This window comes from Molothrus aeneus, chromosome 8 (genome assembly GCF_037042795.1).
Source record: "Molothrus aeneus isolate 106 chromosome 8, BPBGC_Maene_1.0, whole genome shotgun sequence".
Taxonomy (NCBI): Eukaryota; Metazoa; Chordata; class Aves; order Passeriformes; family Icteridae; genus Molothrus; species Molothrus aeneus.
The window spans coordinates 1,094,931-1,112,249 of NC_089653.1; the positions used below are offsets into that span (position 1 = coordinate 1,094,931).

Below are 17,319 nucleotides of genomic sequence, written 5' to 3' on the forward strand. Positions count from 1 at the left end.
TGCTCTGTGCTGTGAAGCAAGAGCATTTTCTGGGGCAACCACTGCAGCATTAATCAATCTACACACCAATTTCCTTTAACGTCACTTCACTCTCAAGCCAGCCTTCGCTTGCCACAGAAATTCATAGAAGTGAAATAAGTGCTTCAACAATCAGCAATTTGGCTGTCTTTCCTAAATCATGATGCTCAAATAATTATTTTATTGCCTTTCTCTTCCAACACACTGCCAAAATCCACATTTCCACTAAGTCCTCAAATAATCCTAGGAAAAAGCAGTATTTTCTGGGCAGCACTTGGCCTTCCCCAGACCCATTTCCTGCCAATGCCAGATGCACAGCGCAGATACAACCAAAAACTTTGTGGAAGGCAAATTCCAAGTGATGCCCAGCCTGTGTGGCTGGGACACAAAGTGCCTGCAGAGGCACGGTCTCTTCTAATAAACTCCTGGGTGACCAAAGGCAGCTGCCTGACTCAGGAGCAGTGCCACAGACTCAGTGCATAACAGGGAGAAGTGAGCAGCACTAAAATCTTCATAAACTTCCCTTTTATAAATCTTTGTGCTTGTAAAATCAAATAGGAGTTTAAAAATGTGTTGCTAATGTTCATGAGGTTGAGAATTTTTTTCTGTACAACTGTAAAATCCCTTGCTAGAAAACAAACATGACCCATTCCAGTTAGCTTCACCAGCTCTGGGCTAAGAGGTCTTTCATAGGGAATTTTCCAGTATAAGTTTGAGACTGGCAGATTTCTGCACCAGCCACCTGCATCTTCGGGTAGCTCAGCTGAATAGTTCTCTGTTCATCTATTTTTAATGTGCAAAGCACATTACCAAAAGGAACAAAATGATAAATAGCAAACTATTCTTTAAAAAGGCAGAAAACATCTCAGTCACATAAAGTTCTATCAAATATTTCTCTATTATTCCAAAATTCCCCTAAAGAACTTCTGCCCAAATACTTAAAAAGAAGGTTTGTAATTAGATGTGACCTCTGTTTGACATCTGATTATGAAATTTGGTCAGATTATCAGCCCACCTGCTGCGCATATTAAACAACACAAACCCAGATTTTGAAAAAGCGGTACTAGAAATTAATTTTGCTTTAGTCATTCTCATGCAAATTCTCGCAGCCAAAGTTTTAGACAAAGGTTTCCAAAGCAAATGGCTTTAGAGAGGGTTTTGTGAGAGGTAAAGTCAGCTAAGACAGTTCTCTGTGGTGTCTCCAAAGCCCTCGGCCCATGCAGCAGCTGTGCTGGCCTTGTACAGAACTCAGAACCAGAGCTGCAGGCAAACCCTGCCTGCCCCCCTGCAGGGCTGCAGTGTGTGAGAGCACTGGAGCTGCAGCAGTTCCCAGGAACAGCCCCAAGGCCTGCCAGCCCCCCTGGCTGCAGAGCCAGGCTCAGCCCCATGGCTGCAGGGCAGGGGCTCAGCCCCAGGGCTGCAGAGCAGGGACTCAGCCCCATGGCTGCAGGGCAGGGACTCAGCCCCATGGCTGCAGGGCAGGGACTCAGCCCCATGGCTGCAGAGCAGGAGCTCAGCCCCATGGCTGCAGAGCAGGGACTCAGCCCCATGGCTGCAGGGCAGGAGCTCAGCCCCCCTGGCTGCAGAGCAGGAGCTCAGCCCCATGGCTGCAGAGCAGGGGCTCAGCCCCATGGCTGCAGAACAGGGACTCAGCCCCATGGCTGCAGGGCAGGAGCTCAGCCCCATGGCTGCAGAGCCAGGCTCAGCCCCATGGCTGCAGAGCAGGAGCTCAGCCCCATGGCTGCAGAGCAGGAGCTCAGCCCCATGGCTGCAGAGCAGGGGCTCAGCCCCATGGCGGCAGGGCAGGGGCTCAGCCCCATGGCTGCAGAACAGGGACTCAGCCCCATGGCTGCAGGGCAGGGACTCAGCCCCATGGTTGCAGGGCAGGAGCTCAGCCCCATGGCTGCAGAGCAGGGGCTCAGCCCCATGGTTGCAGAGCAGGGGCTCAGCCCCATGGCTGCAGGGCAGGGACTCAGCCCCATGGCGGCAGGGCAGGGACTCAGCCCCATGGCTGCAGGGCAAGGGCTCAGCCCCATGGCTGCAGGGCAGGGACTCAGCCCCATGGCTGCAGGGCAGGGACTCAGCCCCATGGCTGCAGAGCCAGGCTCAGCCCCCCTGGCTGCAGAGCCAGGCTCAGCCCCATGGCTGCAGAGCAGGGGCTCATCCCCATGGCTGCAGAGCAGGGGCTCAGCCCCATGGCGGCAGGGCAGGGGCTCAGCCCCATGGCTGCAGAACAGGGACTCAGCCCCATGGCTGCAGGGCAGGGACTCAGCCCCATGGTTGCAGGGCAGGAGCTCAGCCCCATGGCTGCAGGGCAGGGACTCAGCCCCATGGCTGCAGGGCAGGAGCTCAGCCCCATGGCTGCAGAGCCAGGCTCAGCCCCATGGCTGCAGGGCAGGGACTCAGCCCCATGGCTGCAGGGCAAGGGCTCAGCCCCATGGCTGCAGAGCAGGAGCTCAGCCCCATGGCTGCAGAACAGGGACTCAGCCCCATGGCTGCAGGGCAGGGACTCAGGCCCATGGCTGCAGAGCAGGAGCTCAGCCCCCCTGGCTGCAGAGCAGGGGCTCAGCCCCATGGTTGCAGAGCAGGGGCTCAGCCCCATGGCTGCAGGGCAGGGACTCAGCCCCATGGCGGCAGGGCAGGGGCTCAGCCCCATGGCTGCAGGGCAGGGACTCAGCCCCATGGCTGCAGGGCAGGGACTCAGCCCCATGGCTGCAGGGCAAGGGCTCAGCCCCATGGCTGCAGGGCAAGGGCTCAGCCCCATGGCTGCAGAACAGGGACTCAGCCCCATGGCTGCAGGGCAGGAGCTCAGCCCCATGGCTGCAGAGCCAGGCTCAGCCCCCCTGGCTGCAGAGCCAGGCTCAGCCCCATGGCTGCAGAGAAGGGACTCAGCCCCATGTCTGCAGAACAGGGACTCAGCCCCATGGCTGCAGAGCAGGAGCTCAGCCCCATGGCTGCAGAGCCAGGCTCAGCCCCATGGCTGCAGAGCAGGAGCTCAGCCCCATGGCTGCAGAGCCAGGCTCAGCCCCATGGCTGCAGAGCCAGGCTCAGCCCCATGGCTGCAGAGCAGGGACTCAGCCCCATGGCGGCAGGGCAGGGGCTCAGCCCCATGGCTGCAGGGCAGGAGCTCAGCCCCATGGCTGCAGAGCCAGGCTCAGCCCCATGGCTGCAGGGCAGGAGCTCAGCCCCATGGCTGCAGAGCAGGAGCTCAGCCCCATGGCTGCAGGGCAGGAGCTCAGCCCCATGGCTGCAGGGCAGGGGCTCACCAGGCCTCTCTCTCCTGTAGCCCAGAGCTGCAGAAGCACAGGAGCCCTCCATGGTGACCCAGCAAATGCAGACACCCAGCTGCTCCTCAGCAACAGAAGGCTCTGGAGCTGGGAATGCCAGCCCAGCCATGTGTCAGCAGGCTGTCAGTGCTCCTTTGCCAGCAGGCCTGCAGAGAGCAGCACTCCTCACCAGTGACACCTTTGGGTGTTCTGTGGCTACCAAACACCAAAACAGAGTTTATGACTGCACAGTCACACTGCTCAGAACCACTTCTGCCTTCAGACCCCTGACACTCTGTAGGTGCCATCAGAGCCCTACAGATGGGACAAGCCAGAGCCTGCACCTGGTTTTTGATTGCTGTGTTCAGAGAAAATGCAGAAATGCCTAAGGAACTTGAAAGGGAAAAAATGGGGTCCATGCATGACACACACCAGACACTGATCTGACCAAGCAGCCAGATGATAACAAACAACTGACACAGGGATTATCTACATTCTGTCCTGACAACTTAATGAAGTCATTTAATTAGTAACAGCCATCAAGTATTCCACTGGAACTGTTACTAACTCCATCTATTGTGGCTAGTTTACCTTTTCTGCCTGTGCTAAATGTCTGAGATGAGATGTGATGATACTTTGTGACCACCATCCTGCTAATGGCAGGGCTTGGCCTGGGCAAAGGAACCAATCCTTGAAATTATTCTCAAGGTACTCAGAATTGGTCAAAAAGACATGGATGGATTTTTTGCAACAGAAAATTGCAATTAAAAAATTAATTTTAAAAAGAAAAAGAAGAAGATATACACAATATCTCACTAAGAAGTCTGGAACAGTTGGATTAGACTACAATTTCTCATTACAATTTTAATACACTATTGCCATTTTACAGATTTAATCAACATTTCAAAAATCAATTTTGATAATACATATTGTTGAAGGTTTAATTACTAAGACAGCATGTGACAAAAACCACTTAGAACCAAATACTCTAATTCAAAATGCAAATATGTCAAAAATGTCAAAAGTCCTTAATTGCTTTTTTCATTCAAATTCACACCAACATTTCTTAGATTCTTGAATTTCCATCTAAGTGGAAGTTCATGTTCCATCACCAGGATCTGCCTAGAGCTAGTTAAGGTAGAGCATGAGGCCTCAGAGTGCAAATTTCCCGTTTTGCAAAGCAGCCCTATCTTATTATCTTTAACAGGCACAGACTCATTAACACAGGTGGCTCACACATAATCTCATCCTTCTCAAGCACAGAGGGAAATCCTTTATTACCAGTGCAGCTTTGCCCACCTTGCACCTGCAGGCAGGAAACACCAACCCCAGCCACGCAGCCCAGGAGCATCCCTGAGAGCACCTGCACTTCCCTGCTCCAGCTGGGCCGAGCCCTGAGCCCTCCAAGCTTGTCCTGTTTGCCACAGAATTCCCTCACTTGTTCACAGAGCAAGTGAGACCTCTGAACAGAAACACATCCTGCCTTGGAAATTCTGTGAAAGTTTCCCTACAGAATTACATAAACAAATGTATTTACTACACTGCCTGTACTATTATCATTTGTTTCAGAAGAATTCAGACTCCATTCTCCTTCTCCAGACCAGACCTGCTAGAAGCACTGCCAGTGCTGTTCCCATTTGGTGTGTTCCCCCACAACCTGGGGGCTCTTGCTAGACATGGGGGGTTTAATACTGCTTAACATCTCAGGCTGCATGAAAAGAACCATCCTCTGTCTACTCACAGGACCAAAAACACTGCAAGCAGCTACTTTTATCACACAGCAAGCTGACCCCATTTTGACCTGAAGGACACATGGTGACCCAGAAGAGCCGTACAGCCAGGGCCATAGATTGCTCTCTCCACAGCTGAAGCAAGAAAATAAACATATTTGTATGGGTTCTAGCGAGGATCAAAGGGACTGGGTGCAACTGGCTGGCTCTAAAGACCAGTCTGCCCTTCCCTCACTGCTCAGGATGTCTTTGAAGAGGAAATGAACTTTACCTGTACAAATCTGAAAGGAATAGCACTGGCACCAAATGGTGAGCAGGATGGGGCTTAAAGCACCCCTTGTCAAAAAGGCCACAAAGAGTCAGGACAGCCCAGAGAGGCAGAGAGGACAGCCCAGAGAGCCAGGACAGCCCAGAGAAGCAGGGAGGACAGCCCAGAGAGCCAGGACAGCCCAGAGAGGCAGGCCAGCCCTGTGCCTCGGTGCCCCGAGGGCCGTGCAGGACAGGACGGAGCTGCGCCCAGGGCCCGCCGGGCCGAGCCCACACCCCGAGCCCCGAGCCCCGAGCCCCGGCACGGCCGCCAGGGCAGGGCAGGGGCAGGGCCGGGCAGGGCAGGGGCAGGGCAGGGCCGGGCAGGGGCAGAGGTAGAGCCGGGCCGGGCAGGGCAGGGCAGGGCCGAGCAGAGGCAGGCAGGGGCAGGGCAGGGCAGGGCCGGGCAGGGGCAGAGGTAGAGCCGGGTCGGGCAGGGCCGGGCAGGGCCGAGCAGAAGCAGGCAGGGGCAGGGCCAGGCAGGGGCAGGGCCGGGCAGGGCAGGGGCAGGGCAGGGCCGGGCAGGGGCAGAGGTAGAGCCGGGCCGGGCCGGGCAGGGCAGGGCAGGGCAGGGCCGAGCAGAGGCAGGGCCGGGCAGGGCAGGGGCAGGGCCGGGCAGGGGCAGAGGTAGAGCCGGGTCGGGCAGGGCCGGGCAGGGCAGGGCAGGGCCGAGCAGAGGCAGGCAGGGGCAGGGCCGGGCAGGGGCAGGGCCGGGCAGGGCCGGGCAGAGGCAGAGGCAGAGGCAGAGGCAGGGCCAGGCAGGGCAGCAGCCACCAGCACCCAGCTCACCTCCAAGCAGCCACAGCGGCTCCCCAACAACTGCTCCGGGACCCGGCTGTGCAAACTGCTCCGCTCTGCCCGGAACCCTGCCGCACACCCCGGACACACGGAATGGCCTCTGCCCCCTTGTTTACTATGACCTTGTTCAGTCCAATTTTCCTGAAACTCCCTAGAGTAACTCATTAGGGCAGCATTTAAGAGTGGAAAGGACAGCCTGGCTATCAACAAACTGTCACTTCATATTTGGAATGGCTGGCCTAAATTTTAGAGGGGCTAATATTAAATTGACCAAGTAATGCTTTCCAGCCCTGAGAAATTTGTAGTCCTAAAGGGAGGAATTGTTTCGTTTTGGACAATTCAATACACGAACAGCCAGCCTGAGTGCCACACAAATGTCATAGCAGCAGTGCAACTAATATGCACAACAGAAATATTTTCTTAACAAGTGCAAATAGTAACACATCTTAGAAATAAAGAAATCTAGCATATACTGATATACTGCTTGGGAATGTAACAGAGCTTTTTCCCTCAAGAACTGCACAGTGATAAAATATAGCATGAAGGCCACTCTAAGAGGGAAATAGGTTTAAAAAAAAAAAAGAAAACATTTTCATTAGTATAAATATCAAACAATGTATGTACAGGATGTGATGGTTAAGGAAAAGAAACAATCTATTATTACTTCCATCACATCAGAAAATAACAATTTTTTATCAGTCAGGTAACCTTATTAAGAACCTTTACTGAGAAATGAATGATCAATATATCCCACACTCCCCATCCATGAAATTTATAAATTATATTAAGTCCTGCTCTTGCTTTTCAAGTTGTATCTGGTATTACTCTTCTGTTGTAATATCATTCATCTTTTAACCAACATCTTTTTTTAATTTACTTAAATAATTACACAGAGCCCATTCAGTAATGTAATCGGAAATACTTCACTCAGACGAGTTTTATGAAATTATACTATTCTGCAGAAATAAACACTGCCCATTCCATGGTAAAGTCCAAGAACCAAGTCTGACAAAGCAGTATTTTATTTAAACATTAAATGTAAATTTTGCTTTTCTTTTAGATATATTCTTCTATTAATTTTTTAAATTTTCAGTTAGAGATTTTTTGTTTAAATTCTTCTGTGTTTAGGGTTGTTTCTCCCAATATCCATTAGGAAGTCTCTTCTCTCTGTATGAACATATCATTTCTCCTACCACTAACAATGAACAAGGACTTGATTCCAGGAAAGCCTCTGCCAAAACTGCAGTAGCATTTTGGCATCATTCAAAGGGTTTTTTAAGTTATATGAAAACGCTCTTGTTCCAACAATTAGAAAATAACAATATGCTAGTTATTCAACTGAAGAGCAATGGTAGCTATATGACAAGTTGGTCTTTTGCCTATTTAAATTATTCTTAGAAAAGATTCTCATCTGCTCCTCTTTGAACAAGACAAACCCACCCCACAGAACAAAGGAAGGATAAGAGAAGAAAATCTGGAATTCTGTGCAGCATGTATTATATTTTCAATGAGAACAGCTGCATCACACAGTGCAAAATAGACTTCAAATAGAAAACACTTCCTGCAATAAACAAACCATTTTAGTTTTAGCAAATTATTAAATCCCAAGGGAATCTGTCTGTATCCTTCAACTAATTTAAAGATTTGCATGCAAAACTCAGCATGTGGGGCACATTTGGATTTGAGTCAGGTACTTTAAGACCATAAAAATCAGCAAATGGATTAAAGCAGACTCAGTACAGGCTTTCCATCTCTGATAGGTATGCCTGGATTAGTCACTGGAATAATATTACTCATAGTTTAAGCTGATGTAAGCTGTGAATGTTAGATTTTTAAATAATTTGAGAACACTGTGCACAAAGCAACACCACTCCACAGAAACAAATTGTTTGAAATGTAAAGAGGAATTTCTATTGCAGCACGCCTGGGACTGAAATCAAAACCCCATGATTAACACTCTCATTGTTCAGGAGTAGTTCCCTGTGCCCAAAGAGGCACTTGGGTGTTCTGCCTTTAAATGATCTGCACACAGCAGACAGCTCGAGGTGAGCTTGGGCTCAGCACAGCACCACAAATGCAGCAGGACACACAGGTACCAGGGCAGGGGAACTGAGGGATGGGGGGAGTTACTGTTTGTGGTTTTAAACCCTTCCTATGTGTATTTTTACACACTTCCTATGGCTCTGGGACTTGAGATTTCATGGGAATATCCCTGATGCTGTATCACTGACCACTGAATGCCCCAAATTCCCTGGCACTCAGCTGGGAGTGCTGCAATAGCAGCAGAACAATGTGACTGCACCAGCTGAAGAACATCCTGCCTGACACACACCAGGCTAATAAAATGAAGCATGGCTGCATCTGCAGGAAGGGCTTTGCCAGCACACCTCTGCTGAGCCAGTGTTGTGGCTTCAGCTACCAGAACACTGTGGACAGGATTCTGTCAGCTGTGACAGGAAAATCTGTCCTCCAGAAATGTCAGGAGAAAAGCATTGAAAACATCAGCTTTTGCTTGGGTTTGTGTTTTTTTAATTGGTACCCCATTTTAATCTCAAGATACCTGTAATACAGAATACAAATGACATAGTTTGTCTTCAACTCAGTTTCTACACACTAAATTTTGGGAAAATCAAGCTAGCAGAGTAAATAAGGCCTCCTCCTTGCTCTCAGTCCCTCTTCCCTTCAGAGCTGATGACACTGCATGTGCTTGGATAAAGTGGGCTTCCCTGGGATCCCACAGTGGTTTCCCTGCTTGTCTCAGCACCACCAGACTCTCCTGTACCTGAAAGCAGCTTTTGGGATATAGCACTTAAGGGAAGAGAGCATCAGGGCACCTCAGTGAAAAGCAGCCAAAGAGACAGTGCAGACTGCAAGGAAAGCAAAGGTGAATGAGATAATAGACCAATGGCAGCCAACATCAATATAACTGGAAGATGGAGAGCTTACACAAATTATTAATATGGTCAGTAGTAAGAAGGATTCTTCCTCCTTAAGACAGAAATAGGGCGAAAACCATAAAACAAAGCATGTAAGAAAGGTTAAGATTTGGAAGGTAAGAAAGAGAAAGGGCAAAGCATAAAAAGGACAATGTTGACATCAGTTTATCAAGTTCCTTGGTATTTCCTAAACCCCCTCTTACTGGGGTTTTAATAACTTCAGCTTTCACTAAATTTAGAACTTAGCCTTCATAATTAAACGTAAAAACTATATCAAATTTCCCAACTGTTCACACACTGAAAAGCAAAGAACCAGCTAAAGATTGTATCAATAAAAATACTTTCCTCTTCTTAAGGTAAACTCATGACCTGTGGAGTCTGAGTTGTGGTTCTGAATACTCAGAGTAGCTAACACTTCAGCTTCTGGTTCATTCAGTGTTGTTTATTCTGCTGCTGTTTTATTTCTCTGTAAACAAGCCTGATGAAAAGTAATGAGATTGCCTGTTATAGTACTTAGGGGATATGAAAATTGCCTGTTACATTAAAATAATTAGAGAAGGAAATAAGATCATATTAATCGCACTCTACAGAAGCTTACCCAAGGTATGCAAACCCATCCTCTGAGGATCACAAAAAATTCTTAGAGCCCACTGATGGCCCAAAAAGTTCAACTATCAACCAAAACAGGAACGATTAATAAAAATCTGTGAAGATAACTGCAGTTGGTGCTGTAAAAGAGTGGATATTGCAGCTGGGAGACTGCAGTGGGTTTTGCTCATTATGAGAAATATCCCTGATTGCCATGTACAGCTCTTGCTCTCCACAGCACCAAGTGTGCCCTTGGGTGTGGGGAAGCCTTGCTGCACAAGCAGGCCCCAGGCTCTGAACAAGGCTCTGAACTGAACAAGGCACCCTGATGTCCAACTAAGCCTGGCTTGGACAGCTTTTGAGGAACTTTAAATCACTGTTTGTTCTACTTCCTGAAACAAGAGATTTTGATTTAAGGGAGACAGACCTCCCCTAACCATGAAACATATCTATAATGTAAATCCAATTAATTTCAATGGTTTTCTTCTTAGCATTCTAGAACTTTCAGAGGAGAAGGGAAGGTGGTGCACTGACCTCTCCCAAGGCTTGTCCACATGTGTGCATGTACAATATGCACACAGTACCTACATATTTGGCTTAAAGACACATTCTCTGAGACATCTCTACAAATTCACTTTTCAAAGGTGTCTTTTTTAATGTGCTTTTATTCATACAATTCCCTCATATTTCAAGATAATCTACTGATTGCTAAATAGAGAATTATAACTAAGATACAGCACGATGCTCAGGTTCTCCAAGCTGCAGCAAGCCTTACAAGGACAAAAGACAGCTCCCTTCTACCTGCAGCAAAAGCTTGCTAGGCAATACTTCCATTTGAGTCCATTATTCATCCAGCACCTAAAGTAAAAGCTTTATCTGTGTTGATTCACTTTTAGTCCCACAAAGTTCAGCGCTGTTGGTTTTAAATGATACCTCGGTAATTATGCCCGCAGAGCCTATCTGATAAACATCAAATTTTGCATACAAATTAAAAACAAATGAGAAGCCTAAAAAGGTTAGTGCTCAGTTAGATATGGATCTAATTGTAATAACATTTTAGAGCTACTTTAGGATAATGTACACCTCTATTAAATATTATGAACCATATTTTAAGCAACTGAATGGATTAATCTTTATTTAGTCACACACTCTCACACCTACTTCCTTAATTCACTTCACTACATTAGAACTTGAAGGACTGCTATTAAAAAGAAACAAAAATCCAAAACTACAGGTTGTTCAAATTAAAAACAAAACCAAACCAAACCAACAAATAAAAATCCATGCAACCAAAGGAATCCACACAGACAAATTAAAAAAAAAAAAAGAAGCAAAGAGATATTTACTTTGTCAGGCAGAAGAGTATTTATAACTTGTTCATTTTTCTAACATTATTAGCAAGCATAAGTGTCTAACTGAAAAAATGTAATACATACTCCTTTCAGAGTCAAGCAGGCAATCAGAGCTAATCAAGACACAAGTTGTTCTCATCTCACAAATGTCACATTCTTTGCAGGAAGGAAAGATCTTAAGTAAATATCACCCTGTACAAATTTAGGAAAATTAACAACATGGAAGACAAAATGTCCAGCAATTAGGAAACCATGGCTCATTATGTCTTAGCCTGAACCCAGTGAACTGAATCAGTGGAATACAAAACCTTTTCCTTCTGATTTCTCCTCTTCATTATCATCTTCTTAAAATTAAGAAGAAAGGGTTCAGCAGCTGTTAGCAGCTGTTCCCTCCAGCATTTCAAAAACTGGTAAAGGTGACTGTCAAAATTAGTATGCGCAAATTGCTGAGAATTTTTTTCAATTCCTTCTATTTTAAGATATTAAGTCTACACTGACATAACAAAAAAAAAATAGCCTTGTTTTCCCTTGGAACCTATCTGTGGTTGGTTGAATGCTCTCTACACTCTCTTCCAATCCTCAGAAAATACCACTTTACTGTTCAAGTGTCCAACATTCAAAACAAAGCTTCAGAAGTTCTGGTCTTTGCTTGTCAAAGTGATTTTACTTTTTAACATCACCCTCCCTTTCCCAGGGAATGTGCTGCATCATAAATTACTGAAAAGTCATATTGAACACAGCACAGGAAAGATTACTGTTACAGACGGACTATAATTCTAATCATGCACTTAGTAAAGATTTTTTTAGTATCAATATAAGCCTAGGGCATTCAGTCACTGAAACAACTGAAGTCTAGACAGAGCAGCTACTTCAGTAAAAGATCCTGTTTGTACTGCCATGGAGACAATGGGTCCTTCCCTTGAGAGTCACTCAAGGGATGGTTTAAAAGACTTAAAAGGATTTCAGGTTCCTCATCTGCCCTTTGCTTCCTCAGTCTGGTCTCCCTCTGCCAGGAATGTGCCATTTAGTCTGGCACAGCAGCGCAGGCTGGGCACAAAGCACCTGTTTGGATCCAGTTGCATTGTTTCTTACTATGTGGGACCCCAAGTTAACCACAGATGAACATGTCAGAATAGAAAAATTGCCAAAGCCAAGCAGGACACATGAAACATCCCACAACTATGTAGCAGAAAAAAAAGCAAGAGTTCCTCAGTATTTGAAAATCATACATCTGGACAGGTGTGCCCTTTGAAGAAAAATCACAATTCTCCCTCACCAAGAGGCCATTAACATTTGTGTGAAGAACAATTTTACTGGTCAGTGAAAGCTATTCTTGCTGCTTATACTTTTGGTAGGTTTTTAATTACAGCCTGAACTGAGTAGAAAATAAGTTTGAGAGAAGCAGGGAAGAAATCTTTCCTTTTGCATTCAACTCCTCCATGCCATTGAACTCCTCCATGGCACTGACAGGAAAACTGGTGGAGCTGATGTCCTTGGGACATCTCGTGCCAAAGCTCTCAGCAGCTGATCCAACAATCCACTGCCCTTTCCCAGGCCTTCAGAACTGGGACTTGGAAAGGCTGAAATGTCTAAACATGAAAGCACTACCTAAGAACTGAGAAATTTGAAGGAAAACAGAAGTCCTTAGGAGTGACTAGAGATTCCTGCAGCCCTCTCTTATCAGCACTTTCAAGGGACAACAATTCAGTCCAAAGAACTCACTGCCTTAGTGTGGCCTCCTCAGAGTGTATGCAAATTACCACAATAAGTAACTTCTGGTAACTTTACCCCCACAGCTGAATTAATTCTTGGTAGGGGAGCCAGAAGGATCTGAACTCTAAATCCACAACCATCACAAATTGGCTGTAACACATTTATCTGTTCCTTTAACAGAAGTTTCAGTATCTCCCTTGTTTCACAGCAGAACAGTTTTAAGTAAGTGCTTGAAAAAGCAGACAATGAAAGAAAAGGGACAGGATGATAATCAGATAGGTATTTTCTTTCCATAACTGGCTATCAGACAGCTCTAGGGCATTCTAGAGAGAAATTAAGGGACTTGTTACATGCAAGAGCTGTCTAAGTTACAGGGAGAACTCAAATGCAGGGGTACAGAGGCAGGAGACATAAATGTAGGTACAAAATATTTTGTAAATATAGGTACAAAACATTAGCTCTGTCCTAAGACTCCTTAAGGAAAAAAAGTCACAAACTGACAGATGGTGAAGTATTAGGTTTGTTTTGAAGTTAATTTGAAATAACAAGACTCTTCCCATGGCCTCACATAAAGCATTACATTTTGAATTGTGTCTATAAAAGCTGTATAGTTCCCTGGTATGTATTATAAGGGCTTGCTCCTTTTTTTAATTGAAGGCAACAGCAGAACTTGAATATGAAACAGATGAAATTCTCACATATTGACCATATGCTGATATACCACATTCCCATGCCTATTCTTGTGACACTCATTACACTGGAATTCTGTACATTTTCAGAATGACACATCACAGTGCTCTCGCTTCTATTGCTTCCATCCTTCAGCTCATTTTATTCTCCTGTTTCAGTGAGGTTTATGCTCATCCCTCCTCTTCATGATCATCTGTTTTTCAGCTCTGCCATCTTCATGGAAAATATTCCATTGCCCTATTGTAACTTCCCATCACAACATTCTCAAGCCACCCAGAACTGTGGCTGTCCCCCTATGCCTTTGTTTTCCAAGTTTTCAGTCTCAGGATTCTATGACTGAGTCTTGAAATCGCCCCGAGATGTTTGAACACCCCTCGTCCATGAAATTTAACAATATACCAAAATCCTTAGGCTGAAAATATTGCCACTAATTCTAAATACAATACATTCAGAAAAAAATGCAATTTTGTGTCTTATGAAAGGGCAGTCAAGGTCAAACAATCAGGTAGCAATACAGGCACAACAGCAGAAGCTTAATAAATGCTGTAAGGCCTTTGCAAGAACCTTTCCCACCTCTGCCAACTGCTGAGATATTCATCTGGAGCTACAAGCATTCCTCCCCAGCCAGTTCACATCTGTTGAGAAGTAAATACACTTCTGCAGGCTAGAGAAAAAAAACATTTCCTGCAGATCCCTGTAATTGCTACAGAGACCAGACTCAAATTATTTGCCTCCTTTTTTTAAAAAGAAAAAAAAAAGAAGCTTTCCTTTTAGTCTGTGGTAACCTTTCAACTGCCAGTGATGATCAAAAGAAAAATGAAGAAAAAAAAAAATCAACATTCCAAACTGGACTACATTCTTTTCAGGACTGAACAGAATTATTGAATTATTTATAAAAATATTCTGGTTTGCCATACAGTTTTGTAAGTACAAATTTTTAGCTGCACTTTCTGTGTAAAGTAAGTCTAGAGTTTTATACTTCCTGACTGAAAAGATAGAGGGTTGCCAGAACTTCCCCCTCACTGCACAGAAATGTAATACTATGCAATGAAATTCAGCCTGCAGAACAGATGCCTCCTTGAATAGAAACTGCAATGGGAAGGCTTCTGAACTGTAAATCTAAGATAAGTAAATCTAAGATAACCTGGGACATCCTGATGCTCATCTGAACCTGAACTCCAGACAATATGAAGCTCACATATCACTGATAATTAAACACTGTTGTGGGTTTTACTCCAGAATTGCTGTCAGAGATGAGAATTATTACAATTGCTGTGATATTATTAGATTATTTATTAATTTCAAAGAATTTCAAAGGAGGTTCTTCATAACTAGAAATTGAGGCACACTCCAGAAGGAATGAAAACATGAAGGAAAGCTGCAAAGGAGGAGATACAAATAGGGATGTTCCCTGTTTAGTTACAATGCCAGGAGGGCTGAGGTCTCCTTCCCCAAGCACTTCAATAGTAGGAACCCTCTCACCTGTATTTCCAAGCAGACCAAAGGTATCACACTCACTGACAAATTCAAGCCACTCACTTGAAAAAGCATTTACATTTATGTGCAATATTCCCTGTCACAGTGATTATAGCTGAGGTTAATTACATTCTAAAGATAATTTAACTTGAATCACATCTTAATCTTCTCAAACACATTCAAGCATGTCCATAGCCCTAGGCCTCGAGATCCAAGGTAGTGGAGGTGAGGGTTAAAACATCCTGGAAAAGAGCAGGGTTGGGGTGGAGAGGAGTGGCAGAGGGACACAGAGAGCAGACAGCCTGGTTTTCCAACATGCAATTCAGGCAAGTACCATTTGGTAATGTCATTTGGTAACTGCTGCTTTTTCCCTCTGTTTTTGCCCAGATCCCACTGTCCATGAACATGTCAACGTTCCTGGCCTACGAGCAGCCCACGCTGAGCTACTGCGGGGTGCACCACGAGCTGCTGGCCCACAAGCCCTACGAGGGCAGCAGGCAGGAGGAGGCCATGGACACGGGCCTGGAGGCTGAGCTGGACCTGAGCACCATCACCACGGCAGCACGGAGCAAGGAGCACGGGCAGCAGCTGCCCTAGGGAATCCTGGAACAAGGAGAGCAGGGGCAGCAGCTGCCCTAGGGAATCCTGGAGCAGGGAGAGCACGGGCAGCAGCTGCCCTAGGGAATCCTGGAACAGGGGCAGCAGCTGCCCTAGGGAATCCTGGAACAGGGAGCAGGGGCAGCAGCTGCCCTAGGGAATCCTGGAACAGGGAGCAGGGGCAGCAGCTGCCCTAGGGAATCCTGGAGCAAGGAGCAGGGGCAGCAGCTGCCCTAGGGAATCCTGGAGCAAGGAGCAGGGGCAGCAGCTGCCCTAGGGAATCCTGGAACAGGGAGCAGGGGCAGCAGCTGCCCTAGGGAATCCTGGAGCAGGGGCAGCAGCTGCCCTAGGGAATCCTGGAACAAGGAGAGCAGGGGCAGCAGCTGCCCTAGGGAATCCTGGAGCAGGGAGAGCACGGGCAGCAGCTGCCCTAGGGAATCCTGGAACAGGGGCAGCAGCTGCCCTAGGGAATCCTGGAACAGGGAGCAGGGGCAGCAGCTGCCCTAGGGAATCCTGGAACAGGGAGCAGGGGCAGCAGCTGCCCTAGGGAATCCTGGAGCAAGGAGCAGGGGCAGCAGCTGCCCTAGGGAATCCTGGAGCAAGGAGCAGGGGCAGCAGCTGCCCTAGGGAATCCTGGAACAGGGAGCAGGGGCAGCAGCTGCCCTAGGGAATCCTGGAACAGGGAGAGCATGGGCAGCAGCTGCCCTAGGGAATCCTGGAGCAAGGAGCACGGGCAGCAGCTGCCCTAGGGAATCCTGGAGCAAGGAGCACGGGCAGCAGCTGCCCTAGGGAATCCTGGAACAGGGAGCAGGGGCAGCAGCTGCCCTAGGGAATCCTGGAACAGGGAGCAGGGGCAGCAGCTGCCCTAGGGAATCCTGGAGCAGGGAGAGCAGGGGCAGCAGCTGCCCTAGGGAATCCTGGAGCAAGGAGCAGGGGCAGCAGCTGCCCTAGGGAATCCTGGAACAGGGGCAGCAGCTGCCCTAGGGAATCCTGGAGCAAGGAGCAGGGGCAGCAGCTGCCCTAGGGAATCCTGGAGCAGGGAGAGCATGGGCAGCAGCTGCCCTAGGGAATCCTGGAGCAAGGAGCAGGGGCAGCAGCTGCCCTAGGGAATCCTGGAACAGGGAGAGCAGGGGCAGCAGCTGCCCTAGGGAATCCTGGAACAGGGAGCAGGGGCAGCAGCTGCCCTAGGGAATCCTGGAGCAAGGAGCAGGGGCAGCAGCTGCCCTAGGGAATCCTGGAGCAGGGAGAGCAGGGAGCAGCAGCTGCCCTAGGGAATCCTGGAACAGGGAGCAGGGGCAGCAGCTGCCCTAGGGAATCCTGGAGCAGGGGCAGCAGCTGCCCTAGGGAATCCTGGAACAGGGAGAGCATGGGCAGCAGCTGCCCTAGGGAATCCTGGAGCAAGGAGCAGGGGCAGCAGCTGCCCTAGGGAATCCTGGAACAAGGAGCAGGGGCAGCAGCTGCCCTAGGGAATCCTGGAACAGGGAGCAGGGGCAGCAGCTGCCCTAGGGAATCCTGGAACAGGGAGAGCAGGGGCAGCAGCTGCCCTAGGGAATCCTGGAGCAAGGAGCAGGGGCAGCAGCTGCCCTAGGGAATCCTGGAACAGGGAGAGCATGGGCAGCAGCTGCCCTAGGGAATCCTGGAACAGGGAGCAGGGGCAGCAGCTGCCCTAGGGAATCCTGGAGCAGGGGTTGCACCCAAACCCTGGGGGAAGCTATGGACACCAATGAGCAGGCACTTCTGTGGAGCGTAGGATCCCTGTGCAAATTAAAAGTCAATCACAAAGATTAATTGTTTCCAGTCTACACTTTGTAATTAGTTCAGTTGTGCAGTATTTTTTTGACTTCAGAGT

At 47.8% G+C, this 17,319-nt stretch overlaps 2 protein-coding genes across 4 annotated transcripts in view; one reads left to right on the forward strand and one right to left on the reverse strand.

The window, feature by feature from the left end:
- Window positions 1–15,665, forward strand: part of LRRTM3 (leucine rich repeat transmembrane neuronal 3) — an 83,386-nt gene extending 67,721 nt beyond the window's left edge. For 2 of the 3 annotated variants that reach the window (XM_066555003.1, XM_066555002.1), the window contains one exon: window positions 15,261–15,665. In XM_066555003.1, coding sequence (XP_066411100.1) covers window positions 15,261–15,470 — 210 coding nt within the window. In that variant the 3' untranslated portion in view covers window positions 15,471–15,665. The remainder of the gene's footprint in view (window positions 1–15,260) is intronic. The other variant, XM_066555004.1, reaches the window with a different exon arrangement.
- The window catches only part of CTNNA3 (catenin alpha 3), a 431,599-nt gene that overhangs the window by 301,435 nt on the left and 112,845 nt on the right, over window positions 1–17,319 (reverse strand). The gene's annotated exons all lie outside the window — the stretch shown is intronic.